The sequence below is a fragment of the Thalassophryne amazonica genome, chromosome 12 (assembly GCF_902500255.1).
Source record: "Thalassophryne amazonica chromosome 12, fThaAma1.1, whole genome shotgun sequence".
Taxonomy (NCBI): Eukaryota; Metazoa; Chordata; class Actinopteri; order Batrachoidiformes; family Batrachoididae; genus Thalassophryne; species Thalassophryne amazonica.
This window is the reverse complement of record NC_047114.1, coordinates 33282930-33297499: the sequence shown is the minus strand read 5'-3', so window position 1 is coordinate 33297499 and position 14570 is coordinate 33282930. Positions and strand designations below refer to the sequence as shown.

General features: G+C 39.7%; 1 protein-coding gene across 1 annotated transcript; it reads left to right on the top strand.

Moving 5' to 3' along the window:
- The first annotated feature begins 5692 nt into the window (after positions 1-5692).
- tsen15 (TSEN15 tRNA splicing endonuclease subunit) lies at positions 5693-11429 on the top strand. The gene is made up of 4 exons (XM_034183851.1): positions 5693-5822; positions 5897-5978; positions 10768-10903; positions 10981-11429. The coding sequence occupies exons 1-4, from the start codon at positions 5754-5756 to the stop codon at positions 11150-11152; spliced, it is 459 nt and encodes a 152-aa protein (XP_034039742.1). The 5' UTR covers positions 5693-5753; the 3' UTR covers positions 11153-11429.
- The last annotated feature ends 3141 nt before the right edge of the window (positions 11430-14570 follow it).

Sequence of the window (14570 nt, the reverse complement as noted above, 5' to 3'; positions counted from 1 at the left end):
AGTACCACTAAACTGCTGTATTAACACAATCCCTCCAAAATAACATGTTTAACAAATCAGGCAAACCTCAAGTACTTCGGATACAAAAGACCAAAGTACACACGATGTCCAGATCTGATGAGATTTTTTTTTTTTTTTTTTTTGAAACTGTTGGTTTAACTCACGGACATGTTCCTTTTTTCTCAATGAACACTTCAGGAAAAGCTGAAAGCCTTAAAACTGTCACAACTACTTTGCATCATGTTTACAGTTTGATCATATACGTATAGAAATGTGTGTGTGTGTGTGTATATATATATATATATAATATATATATATATATATATCTAGGGCCTTTGATGGGCTTGTTACAAATACTCGTATGCAATAGGGCACTTTTTTCTTCCAGGTGTATTTGGTGTTATAGTGGAACGGCTTGCACTGTTACTTTGCTTCTACCAGCGAGCACTGTGGAACTTTGCTGAAGCGTTAATAACCAACTGCCTTTTGTTCGTGTGATTTAGACAGCATAATTTTTTGGGGGGGGGGGGGGGGGGGGGGTTTCTTCAGCACCCGCCCGTCTCGGGTTGTGAAATTTGTTTTAATTTGGACGCAGCAGGCTTCATTGGTGACATTATTTCCCTCCACAGAAACCATCTGCAGATGTCTTCCTCATTTATATGTGAAACACAAAGCAGTCCTTTTTATTGTTTCACTGTCTGTTAAATTTTTAACAGAATCTGTGGTAATCTGAGTGATTGAAATGCTTTGAGAGTTTTTTGTTTCTGTTTTTTTTTTTTTTTTTGTTTTTTTAAATTCTCTTCCAGCTATTTGATCTGTTGAGTTTTTTTGGTTGCTGCAGGCAGCAGCCATAACCACATGGACTGTATCACAAAGGAACACTTACTGTATTTTCAAATGGAAATATTTCCTTCCATCAATGTTGTCCTCACACACAGACTTGAAGCTGTAATACCACAATAAGAACATACCTGAGTTTTTTTTGTTTTTTTTTTCCCTCCAGGTTTTGTTTTTTTATGCAGTGTCTGTACAAAATCATCCAACCTGTCTTTCAAAAAAATTCAGATATAACCATGAGCCTTGGAGCTCAGAGAACTGTTCATCAGTTGTTGCTTTGCTATTGTCTCTCTATTAAGTCAGTACCTGTACAGCAGCCGGAATTTTCTATCCCTGCCTCGGTCACCGTATTGAAAGCAGCATCACAGCTGAAAGAAAAACAAGAAAATGCAATGTTGAAATGCAAAGCAAAATGGCGGTCCATAATATTTGGACTTTTGTGTAGCTGTAGTCCAGATGTATATTTTTGTTATTCAAGGGGTTTAATGGAAATATGGCATTAACCTTTCAGGAATTAGTCATTTTATCCACATTTAAAACAAATCACTTTTACAGCCAGTTTTCTTTCGGCAATTGGGGGGAAGGATACGTGAACATTTCCAAGTCACAGAGCATGTCTTTGACTTGGCATCTGTCAGTAAGAAATACAAATGATGTACTGTTAAATACATTTGGAGTCGACACTTGTCAAAAACTGAGGGACTACACAAGAAAGAGACTAGTGAGGGAAGCCACCAAAACAACTTTAAATAGGATGCAGGTGTCTGTGGCTGTAGTGCATGACACAGCTTCATGATCGAGTGGAGGAGCAAAGAATAAATTCCCTAAAACATGAAATTTTAGCTACACTGGATACTTGAGCCCAGTTTGGCTGCGCCACTCCGCAATGAAGCTTTGCCCGTTGATCTAATAGATAAAAGTTGCACAATGCACAGTTTCTGCATTCACGACCAGAGTTGACTTCCCTCACTGGTCTTCCCATCGCATGGTCACTCAGTTTTTGAGAACTACCTCCTCCAGACAGATTTACCACACTGTTTGGATTTCTTAATGACTGATGTAAATGAAGTCAAAGAAACATTTAGTGACTAACTGTTCATGCCCACTTGCTGACTTATCTCAACAAAACAAGCTGTAAAGTGATGATTTGTCTTAAAATATGCCTTATGTCTAGTTTGTCCATTTACTTTTGGAGCTTGAACTTGGAGGGCCTATGGATTAAAAAAAATGGCCTTAATTCCTACAAAAGTCTGAAAGTCTGCACTACGACCACATCTCATTTCAGCTCCATTCTGGTGGTGCACATGGGGCAAAAATACAGTAATTGTCACTGTCCAAATACTTGTGGGCCTGCCTGTACTTGTAAATTGTCACTTGACTGCCCATTTATGTCAGCCGCTGAATCAGGTCAGTGTGGTTTAATGATGAACTTTATTCAATATTAGTTTTCCTTCTTTGCTTCCCTGGGGGGGTCCAAAAGTCACCACACTAAATCAGATGTGCACATTGTACAGAAACTTCCAATTGATGCCTAATTTTTACATTGATGTTAAATTTTAATCCTCTCGTGTAAGTGGAGTTAAACGGGAGGAGCTGTGGAACGAAAATGTTTGCTGCAACAAGCGGTTTCGATATTTATATTCTCAGGTGTCGTAAATTTTGAGCGTTGGAAATTCAGTTTTCCCATCCAACACGAAGTACAAGCATTTTTATTTCTTTTATGCTGATTAATTTATTATGAAAACATATCACTTGTGTGGTTTAATTATTCTTTTCATGACTCATTTTGTGATATGGAACAGTACTAATATAAAATGGTTCCATTATTTGCTTGACATGAAAATATTAGTGCTTTTTTCCTTTTTTTTTTTTTTTAAATAAAAGGTCTTAAGTTGTGCTCTGTGTGTGTGCGTGTGTCCAGTGATTACAAGAACATAGACAAAATGAAAAAATATCAAACATGGTTTATTAGATGAGAATTGTGCTGTAATTTAAAAATGAGTTATTCTGAAACAGATCTGTTGTTAATTCCACCCAGAATGGAATTACTTCAATCCAGTAAGAAATCTCAAGCCAAGTTTGGCCAATTATAAGAAATTTCATTTTTACTCCTTTTAAATTAAAGGAGTAAAAATGCGTAGACTTTTGCAGCCGTAACATCAGGTGCTGCTTTATGCAAAGACTGAAGCTTAAACGATGTTGCAGGTATTTAGACAGACACACACATATTACACTACAGTGCACGAAAAGGGTTAAAAAAAAATGCCTGTGCTCATGTAGGAACAGTGAGGAATTTAAAGTTTAAGTTACAGTTGATGGTAAAAACAAACTGAAGCAGTAGATGAGTTAAACCTACATTCTAAGTAAATAGTCCTATACTGAAGTTAAAATTTGAAAATTAGTATGCGGCCCCGTGGGTGTGGCTCACAGAGCAAGCGCGAGTTTAGATGTGGACATTCCTATGTTCTGGCATCATCTACATGCTTTTACATTTATAGTTCTGTGCAGAAACTGGTGATCACCAACTTTGTAAGGGTGATGCAGACTTCCTGGATTGGAGCAATCCATTTTTATTCTCTTATGAATAGTTTTTTTTTTTTATCTGTTTTATTCTTTTACTTCTGTTTTTAATTATTTAATTATATTATTCATTTTTTATTAATTATTTAAATTTTATGTTGAATTGTTCCATGTAAGGCGCCTTGAGGCAGCTTTTGCTGTGATTTGGCGCATTATAAGCTAATTAAATTGGAACTGAAATTGAGCAAGGCTGATGTCTCCACGACCGAGCAACCTTTAAAGGACTTGATCTTAAATGAGGATCAGGGTTATGGTTTATTTTTTCTGAAAAACCTTGAAAATCATACTATAATTTGAGCAACGTTTGATTGTTCCCCTACTCTTAATAGGTCCTTTGGCTGATTTCCACCAAACGTGCTATGTGGATGAGTGTCAATCCCAGAACTGACCTTAAACAGTTGGTTTTGGCAAAGGTCAAAGTCACAGATCAATAGTCAAAACATCGATTGTCACTCTGATGTCCACCAAACGTCACTCAAATATGTAAGTGGGTTCTAGAATTGCCCATACAAAATCAAATTGACCAAAGGTCCATCATCGGGGCCAAGGCCAGAATTAAAGTTTTTAGTTTTTAACTAAGCAACAAGCTTGGTACACATATAACCTACCATCCCTGGTCTCAAGACCAGGCACCTAAGTGGCTCTACACTATTCTATTCTACTCTTCTTTTTAGATATTAGATATACCTTAGTTTACACTAGTAGAGTTCTACCTTAGAACTGGAATGTATATAGAAGACATACCTTACTGAATTTTTTCATATGGTTCTTCATTCTGGAATGCCCAGGTGGGGTCAAATTTGACAAAGGTCATCATTACTCTGGATGGCATTACCCTGACCTCTAGTAATACTGTGAGAAATCTTGGAGTCATTTTTGATCAGGATATGTCATTCAATGCGCATATTAAGCAAATATGTAGGACTGCCTTTTTTGCATTTGCTCAATATCTCTAAATTAGAAAGGTCTTGTCTCAGAGTGATGCTGAAAAACTAATTCATGCATTTATTTCCTCTAGGCTGGACTATTGTAATTCATTATTATCAGGTTGTCCTAAAAGTTCCCTGAAAAGCCTTCAGTTAATTCAAAATGCTGCAGCTAGAGTACTGACAGGGACTAGAAGGAGAGAGCATATCTCACCCATATAGGCTCCTCTCCTGTGGAACCAGCTCCCAATTCAGATCAGGGAGACAGACACCCTCTACTTTTAAGATTAGGCTTAAAACTTTCCTTTTTGCTAAAGTTTATAGTTAGGGCTGGATCAGGTGACCCTGAACCATCCCTTAGTTATGCTGCTATAGACTTAGACTGCTGGGGGGTTCCCATGATGCACTGAGTGTTTCTTTCTCTTTTGCTCTGTATGCACCACTCTGTATTAATCATTAGTGATTGATCTCTGCTCCCCTCCACAGCATGTCTTTTTCCTGGTTCTCTCCCTCAGCCCCAACCAGTCCCAGCAGAAGACTGCCCCTCCCTGAGCCTGGTTCTGCTGGAGGTTTCTTCCTGTTAAAAGAGAGTTTTTCCTTCCCACTGCCGCCAAGTGCTTGCTCACAGGGGGTCGTTTTGACCGTTGGGGTTTTTCCGTAATTATTGTATGGCCTTGCCTTACAATATAAAGCGCCTTGGGGCAACTGTTTGTTGTGATTTGGCGCTATATAAATAAAATTGAATTGAATTAATTGGGATTAAGGTCACGCCTGCCTGTTTGTTGACCTACTCCTCCAGGGACAAATTGCTCATTTCTGCCAGACTCAATATGTCAGTGAAGGTTGATCCCAAAACTACCCTTAAAGACTTCATTGGGGCAAAGGTCAAGATCAAGCACTCTGATTATCATCTCTATTTGCACCAAATGAGGCACACACTTCTGGATTCCACAATTTCCTTGGTAAGGTCAGGCAGCGGTCATTCATTTGGGTGAAGGTCAAGGTCACTGGGATCAAGTATCACATTGCTGCAGCCTTTACTGAATTCATGCCCACAGGTACTATTTAATAGTTTGAACAATATTTTGTGTCCAGACCACGGCTTTGCACACTTCTGGAAGCTTTATAAGAACACAATTCCTGTATGGTCCTGGTCCAACAACGAAATATTTACCATAGTGAGCAGTACATTTTGGTGTGTTTGTTTATACTTTGGTTTATGGCAAAGTCCAATATAAATAGTAATTATAATGATTAATATTAATATTAATAATACTTTGGAATAAGGCTGTAACATAACAAATATGTAAAATATGTTCCACCCGGACGATTTAGTGTGTTGCACGGCGGTAAGTGAAAACATTAGCATCTCGTGTGATCTCGTGCGGGAGTTAGCCGGTGTTCATTAAAATGTCGGAGTGTGCTGCCAGAACATCTCGGTGCGATAAAGAAACAAACTGGATGTTAGAGCATCCTGTGGTGAGTTCTGAATCGCTATGGTGAAGCTGTGTGTGAAGTTTGTGTACCCAAAGCAGGGTTTTGTTTTGTGTCAGTATGAAGCCATGAGGAGTCTCGGGGCTGAGGACGACGGTCAGCTTCATGCCGCCTTCCTGGTCTACATGGATCTGACTCAGGGTCAGTCTGAGACACTGCTGCTCCTCGCATCATCCATTCCGTAACACTTCTAGTTGTTTTTTTTTGTTGTTTGTTTGATTGTTTGTTTGTTTGTTTGTATGTGTGTATGTTTGAAAATGAACACTTCAAAATCACCAATGAAGCAAAAAGCTAACAAGCAAAAAAAAGAAAAAAAACGTTGATACAGAAACACAAGCTTGGCTGTGTGAAATTATTGTGTTTTATGGTGAAAGCACCAAATTTTGCAAATGCCTTATTTGTAAGTGTAATTGTGGTGGAATGGCTTCAGCATGCAAGAAAACAGAAAGTTTTTGTTTGTGTTACGTAACAGAGCAGATATGTGTAGTTTTATTATGTTAAAAGCACCAGATTTGGCACAAACATTGTTAGATATATAATTTAAAAATTTTACATATCGTCACATGCTCAATTTCCCTCTGAAGATAATAAGTGGCGGAGTGCAAGATTACAGCCATCTCATTCTACACTTAACAAAAATATAAATGCAACACTTTTGGTTTTGCTCCCATTTTGTATGAGATGAACTCAAATATCTAAAACTTTTTCCACATACACAATATCACCATTTCCCTCAAATATTGTTCACAAACCAGTCTAAATCTGTGATAGTGAGCACTTCTCCTTTGCTGAGATAATCCATCCCACCTCACAGGTGTGCCATATCAAGATGCTGATTAGACACCATGATTAGTGCACAGGTGTGCCTTAGACTGCCCACAATAAAAGGCCACTCTGAAAGGTGCAGTTTTATCACACAGCACAATGCCACAGATGTCGCAAGATTTGAGGGAGCGTGCCAATTGGCATGCTGACAGCAGGAATGTCAACCAGAGCTGTTGCTCATGTATTGAATGTTCATTTCTCTACCATAAACTGTCTCCAAAGGCGTTTCAGAGAATTTGGCAGTACATCCAACCAGCCTCACAACCGCAGACCACGTGTAACCACACCAGCCCAGGACCTCCACATCCAGCATGTTCACCTCCAAGATCGTCTGAGACCAGCCACTCGGACAGCTGCTGAAACAATCGGTTTGCATAACCAAAGAATTTCTGCACAAACTGTCAGAAACCGTCTCAGGGAAGCTCATCTGCATGCTCGTTGTCCTCATCGGGGTCTCAACCTGTCTCCAGTTCGTCGCCGTAACAGACTTGAGTGGGAAAATGCTTACATTCGCTGCCGTTTGGCACATTGGAGAGGTGTTCTCTTCACGGATGAATCTCGGTTCACATTGTTCAGGGCAGATGGCAGACAGCGTGTGTGGCGTCGTGTGGGTGAGCGGTTTCTGATGTCAGTGTTGTGGATCGAGTGGCTCATGGTGGCGGTGGGGTTATGGTATGGGCAGGCGTCTGTTATGGACGAAGAACACAGGTGAATTTTATTGATGGCATTTTGAATGCACAGATACAGTGACGAGATCTGTACACAATTCTTGGGAGCTGAAAATGTCCCAGTTCTTGCATGGCCGGCATACTCAACGGACATGTCACCCATTGAGCATGTTTGGGATGCTCTGAACCGGCGTATACAACAGTGTGTACCAGTTCCTGCCAATATCCAGCAACTTCGCACAGCCATTGAAGAAGAGTGGACCATCATTCCACAGGCCACAATTGACAACCTGATCAACTCTATGCGAAGGAGATGTGTTGCACTGCATGAGGCAAATGGTGGTCACACCAGATACTGACTGGTATCCCCCCCAATAAAACAAAACTGCACCTTTCAGAGTGGCCTTTTATTGTGGACAGTCTAAGGCACACCTGTGCACTAATCATGGTGTCTAATCAGCATCTTGGTATGGCACCCTGTGAGGTGGGATGGATTATCTCAGCAAAGGAGAAGTGCTCACTATCACAGATTTAGACTGGTTTGTGAACAATATTTGAGGGAAATGGTGATATTGTGTATGTGGAAAAAGTTTTAGATCTTTCAGTTCATCTCATACAAAATGGGAGCAAAACCAATAGTGTTGCGTTTATCTTTTTGTAGAGTGTAGAATATCTTGACGCTACAATATGTCGCACAGACACAAATAACGTGTGAATTCATTCCTACCACAATTACATTGGTGTAAAGGTGGGGGGGGGGTCTTGATGTGATATGTAATTTTATAACTATAATAACAGTTTGTTTCCCCTTAGGGAAATTGTGTCTTTGCCTTTAACCCATCCTAATTAGACATTTTTCTAGTTTTCCAGTTACATAATCAGAATCAAATTTATTGCCAAGTAAGTTCTCACATACAAGGAATTTGATCTGGTGTCATTGGTGCATAAACAGCAATAAAAGAAAAATATTTCTGTAAGACGTAATAGGTGCATAAGCAACAACAAAAAGAACAGACAAAAAAACTTCTGAAAGAAGTGAAGGAGTGCAGACAAATGAGCGAAACTGTTTACTGTCAAATAGATATAATGGAAAATGGGGCTGTGCAGGCATGCAGATGAAGAGTACAGGGATGATCAGTCTTTACTTTGTGAGAGTGAGGGGGAGGCAGAGTAAATGGGGTCTCTGGCATTATTTATAAGTCTAGCTGCGGATGGAAAGAAGTTGTGTTTGTGTCTTAAGGTTTTACTTCTGATGGACCTCAGCCATCTGCCAGAGGGGAGGGTAACAAAAAGCTTGGGTCCTGGGTGAGAGGAATCGGCCACTATCTTTCTTGCTCACCTCAGGGCCCTGGAGGTGTACAGGTCCTGTAGGGATGGCAGATTGCAGTTGATCACCTTCTCTGCTGCGTGAATGATACGTTGATACATGAAATTCAGTGTAGTAAGTCAGTCAGATTTACTGAAAGAAAAGCGCAGCTTCTGGAAACCAGTTATAAGACCAAAAAGTGACCTACTAAAATCAGTCAACTTGTATTCTGTGTTCATTTTCCATTTTCTTACACATAGCTAAAAACCTAATACAGTAATAATATGAATATGCAATTTGGGGTTTGTCCACCTCAGTGTGCAAAATTGTGGGAGGAAACGCAAATAAATTAGGTTTGCACACGCGATACGGTTTATCAAGGTCAAAAAGAAATTTAGCGGATGCTGATAGCATCTCTGCAAGTTTAAAAACTTGGTGTTAAGTGATTGCACTTGACATGTTCTTCCACAGAGGCCAGGCAGAACTTTAAAAAAGAAAAAAAATGAATAATTTATTGTCACGTTGGGCACTTCATGCTTGTTTCTTTAAGAATAAATGTCTCCATGTGTCACAGGTGGACCTCACACAGACACGCATGTCAGAATCTGTGTGGGATATGACGGTTAGGGCAAAGGATGCACAGTGGTAGAACATGTTCATGTGTGGGCTGTTACAAGAAACAAACATAAAAATAAATCTCAGATTTCAGACATTTAAATAAATGTCTAAAATGGGACATTATTTTTTCTTTTTTAAATTACCAGCAGTGTTGTGGCAGACGTCGTGCTTAACAAAGCACGTACTGCAGGTGAATGTACCACGATGGGAAGATGACAGATGGGGGTCACGGCAATAAATTATTTAAAAGGTCACATCTGGATTTTAGGATGTTCACTTTTACAATGAGTGTGGTGGATACATGGAACTGTCAGGGGACATATAACTGGTAATTGATTTTACATAGATTAGACAAGTATTGGTAAATACAATATAGACAGCATTGGCTAAATCCTTCAAATATACCGTACTACTATCTGAGTACTGAGTTGTTTACATATATTACGTCTAGATAAAGTGGTGCCTTACAGCTTCGTCCAGTAATTTAAGTGGCTGATTTAATTTCATGTTGCACTTACAGCCATTAACACACACAAAATCTTTCTTTACATACTTACTGCTGTCTATGTCACATGAACACCTGCTATCAACTGAACATTTGGGTGATTCTTTAACTACGGGCACTATTGGCCTTGTAATTGTAAATGTAATTTCCACCACATCATTGCCTTACAATATAAAGCGCCTTGGGGCAACTGTTTGTTGTGATTTGGCACTATATACATGTGCTCTGATGTCACTGTTTTATCTACATAGAAACTACCCAAACAATCTTTCATACAAACTGTTTAAAGGGACATTACAGTGTTATGGTGGAAATTAAGGCAGTAGTGTGGGACAAGTACATTTTGTTTAAAAAAATCACAACAGTTGCATGACATTGAATACCCCAATTATGTTTTGATTATTTTACTGATATTTTATTCAGAAATATTTTAAAACATTAGAAAAAAACATTTCTTTACCATTCATTTTTATCATTGAAGATCAAAAGTCTGGGTGTGGACAAGCACAAACGGCAATATTTGCATATAATGATGCTGAAAAAAGGTGAAAAAGTCATCATAGACTACTAGAACAAATTTCTTAACACACTTTCATTGTAAAGATAACTATAAAAGTGTGAAATTTCCCCTTTTTTCTGTTTTTCATACAGTATGATCAAAGGACATAAGTGCCCGTAGTCTAAGAATCACCCATTTACTCAATCGCACGCAAAACTTTGTGTATGTGATAGTGCCACAAAGAATTCATGAAGTCCTTGCACACGTTTGCGGCTTGGCTTGGCTGTGCTGGTCAGGCTCAGAACCTGATTAACTCCTAGGATGCTTTGCCCATTCACTCATCGTTCCTTCCTAAACGATTACTGTTTATATTTGTTGAAAATGAAGCACTCAGAAGTTTGATTGCTCATGAAGTTTTAACAGGTGAGTGACCACAACATGAACTGGGGTTGGTGCAGCACCCTGGCCACACCCCCTCATCCACGCACACTGACTCCTGTCATCTGCAGTGCGACAGTGGAAAGACGTGTCCTGTGTCAAGACTCCTGAGTTGCAGGCAGTGCTGCTGGAGGGGAAGGAGAAGGAAGGTGCGCCCGTCCAGACAGTTCTTCCCCTGCCTGCCCACCGCGCTGTGAGCCACAGAAGGTGAAGTGATTGTTGATCACTACGTGTTTCCACCATTCCTCAGCCTCACGGCTGCGGTGCTCCTCTGTGTTGTGCAGTGTGCGATGCGTGTTGGACAGAGGGCCGCCCGTGCTGCTGTGCGCCGCGGCATCCGACTCCACCTTGGTCTACCAGAGAATGACTGATGGCTTGGTGACACCTGACCCTCCCGCAGGCCCCTTCCAGGATGTGGGCCGTCGGCAGCATCGCAAGAGGCGTCAGCAGCACTGAGAGGACGCGTCAGTGAAAAATCGGTGCAAAACGAGGGATAGACGTTTGACGAAAGAAAGCTGTACCTCAGAGAAAAACCCAGAATTCTGGTAACAGATGCATATGAGCCGGAGTCTGTGACTGTGAAGTTCAGACTTTTATTTTGTCTCCCTAAGAATGGATCAGGATTAGTTTATTACCTCAGCAATGGTCATGTGATCACCGCTTGTATCTGCCCAACAGTCGAAGGTCTTGAGAAGTTCTGAATGTGTGATGGAGATTTGGGTTTTAGATGAAAGAAGAGTCGATTAGATTCTGAATGAGATGCAGATGCAGGATGTTGTGTTTGGTTTCAAAGAAGCTGAGAGCAGACACACAGGTTCTACCACATGCATTTGCGTACTCCTACAGTTCTGAAACTCTAGAATTTAGGAGTAATTGGTGGAGAGTAGATTATTTTCGCAATCATTTAGTCCATTGATTATTTTCTCAATTACACAACAAAAAAAGTATGGTGAAAATTTTTAATTAGTGTTAACCAGTCTTAAGATGATTCCTTCAAATGTCCACAGCCCAAAGATCTCCAGTTTACTGCCATATAGGAGTAAAGTGCCTAGTAATATAAACCAAAAAAAAATTCAAATTCAAGATGCTCAAGCCAAAGAAATGGAATATTTTGTTGAAAAAAATGACTCAAAAGGATTATAATCAATAATCAAAATAGCTGTTGATTAATTTAATAGTTGCAGCTCTAGTAGATGGATAAACAAACATTACCTGCTACAGTAGTGTTCAGAATAATAGTAGTGCTATGTGACTCAAAAGATGAATCCAGGTTTTGAGTATATTTTTTATTGTTACATGGGAAACAAGGTACCAGTAGATTCAGTAGATTCTCACAAATCCAACAAGACCAAGCATTCATGATATGCACACTCTTAAGGCTATGAAATTTGGCTATTGGTAAAAAAAAAGTAGAAAAGGGGGTGTTCACAATAATAGTAGCATCTGCTGTTGACGCTACAAACTCAGAACTGTTATGTTCAAACTGCTTTTTTTTTTTTAGCAATCCTGTGAATCACTAAACTAGTATTTAGTTGTATAACCACAGTTTTTCATGATTTCTTCACATCTACGAGGCATTAATTTTGTTGGTTTGGAACCAAGATTTTGCTTGTTTACTAGTGTGCTTGGGGTCATTGTCTTATTGAAACACCCATTTCAAGGGCATGTCCTCTTCAGCATAAGGCAGCATGACCTCTTCAAGTACTTTGACATATCCAAACTGATCCATGATACCTGGTATGCGATATATAGGCCCAACACCATAGTAGGAGAAACATGCCCATATCATGATGCTTGCACCACCATGCTTCACTGTCTTCACTGTGAACTGTGGCTTGAATTCAGAGTTTGGGGGTCGTCTCACAAACTGTCTGCGGCCCTTGGACCCAAAAAGAACAGTTTTACACTCATCAGTCCACAAAATATTCCTCCATTTCTCTTTTTGCCAGTTGATGTGTTCTTTGGCAAATTGTAACCTCTTCTACACATGTTTTTTATTTAACAGAGGGACTTTGCAGGGGATTCTTGCAAATAAATTAGCTTCACACAGGCATCTTCTAACTGTCACAGCACTTACAGGTAACTCCAGACTGTCTTTGATCATCCTGGAGCTGATCAATGGGTGAGCCTTTGCCATTCTGGTTATTCTTCTGTCCATTTTGATGGTTGTTTTCCATTTTCTTCCACGCGTCTCTGGTTTTTTTTTAATCCATTTTAAAGCATTGGAGATCATTGTAGATGAACAGCCTATAATTTTTTGCACCTGCGTATAAGTTTTCCCCTCTCCAATCAACTTTTTAATCAAACTACGCTGTTCTTCTGAACAATGTCTTGAACGTCCCATTTTCCTCAGGCTTTCAAAGAGAAAAGCATGTTCAACAGGTGCTGGCTTCATCCTTAAATAGGGACACCTGATTCACACCTGTTTGTTCCACAAAATTGACGAACTCACTGACTGAATGCCACACTACTATTATTGTGAACACCCCCTTTCCTACTTTTTTTACTAATAGCCCAATTTCATAGCCTTAAGAGTGTGCATATCATGAATGCTTGGTCTTGTTGGATTTGTGAGAATCTACTTAATCTACTGGTGCCTTGTTTCCCATGTAACAATAAGAAATATACTCAAAACCTGGATTAATCTTTTTAGTTACATAGCACTACTATTATTCCGAACACTACTGTATAAACCCTTTGTTGCTTATGTTGTCTTTTAGTAAGAGTTCTCAAAAACATTTTTACTTCATCTCCACAAAGTGAGGTAGAACAATCGATGAGGAAGAATGGTGGCTGAATGAAGGTTCCGGATCATTTTTTGTCCTCGGCTCAGAGGGGTATTGTCCTCACCTTTGCTAGACATTCACCTTATGAAGATGCCACAGATTATCAAATCATCTGTGACATAGGGATGGGAATCAAGAACTGGTGTCGCAGACCGAACGGTACCCCCTAGAAATCGGTCCACCCTGCCTTCACTGCGCGTGCGTCATTTTGGAGCTCAGAAGCATTATTTCAGAACGTCACCAGGGTTTTGCCAATTATCACCTCATTTCTGCTTCAAACTGCACTCCAGTCATCATCTGTCTCAGCGACAGATATCTGAAGCCTTTGTACAACAATTATTTCCACATAAATTCAGCATTATTTCATCATAAAAGACGGCGGACCGATCAGAGCGCCACAGCAGCTGCTGCGGTGCCTATGTCATTTAAGAGCACCAGTAACAACTTGCCAATTATCACCTTGTTTTCTGCTTAAAACTGACTTCAGAATGATTTAAGAGGTTTTACTTTGTCATCTGATGGTTAATAATCACATTAATCTATTTGAATGCTTTGGGTGTAAGAGAGTCTTGTCTCAGATGTGCTGCTGTGGTCCAAAAAGATGCATGTGCAGTGAAGGCAGGGTGGACCAATTTTTTTTTAAGGGGGACCGTTCAGTGTGTGACACTGGCTCCAATTTTTTCAGTCCATCAGAATCGTGTGCCTCAGATGTTGTTAATTCCTTTTTATCAGTGCTGCCATGTTTTTTTTTCTGACAAACGTGATGCCAAGTCATTAAATTCTGTATCAATCAATAAGTAAAACAGCTGCATGGACACTGAAAATCTGTGGAGAGATCCATCTTTCCACTCAGAAATTTGATCAGGAGTGGACAAAGAATTGGACTCATAATGATATTAAAATCTCAACTGCTACTCCAAAGTGTATGAGTTTCAATTGATGTTGCTGTGACTTTTTTGATGGGGGCTGAGTAGCCTCGTGTTCAATGACCCGTATTTGTGCCTTTTCAAAAACTAGCCCGATCTTGATGAAACCCATCAGTGATGTTGAAACAAACCGATTTTGTGCAGATTCAGATAAAAATTCAA

Coding starts and splice junctions, on each gene's coding strand:
- tsen15 (XM_034183851.1), top strand. CDS start 5,754: ATGTCGGAGTGTGCTGCCAGAACATCTCGGTGCGATAAAGAAACAAAC. Junction 5,979..10,767: donor CTACATGGATCTGACTCAGG/GTCAGTCTGAGA, acceptor TGTCATCTGCAG/TGCGACAGTGGAAAGACGTG. Junction 10,904..10,980: donor CGCGCTGTGAGCCACAGAAG/GTGAAGTGATTG, acceptor TGTGTTGTGCAG/TGTGCGATGCGTGTTGGACA.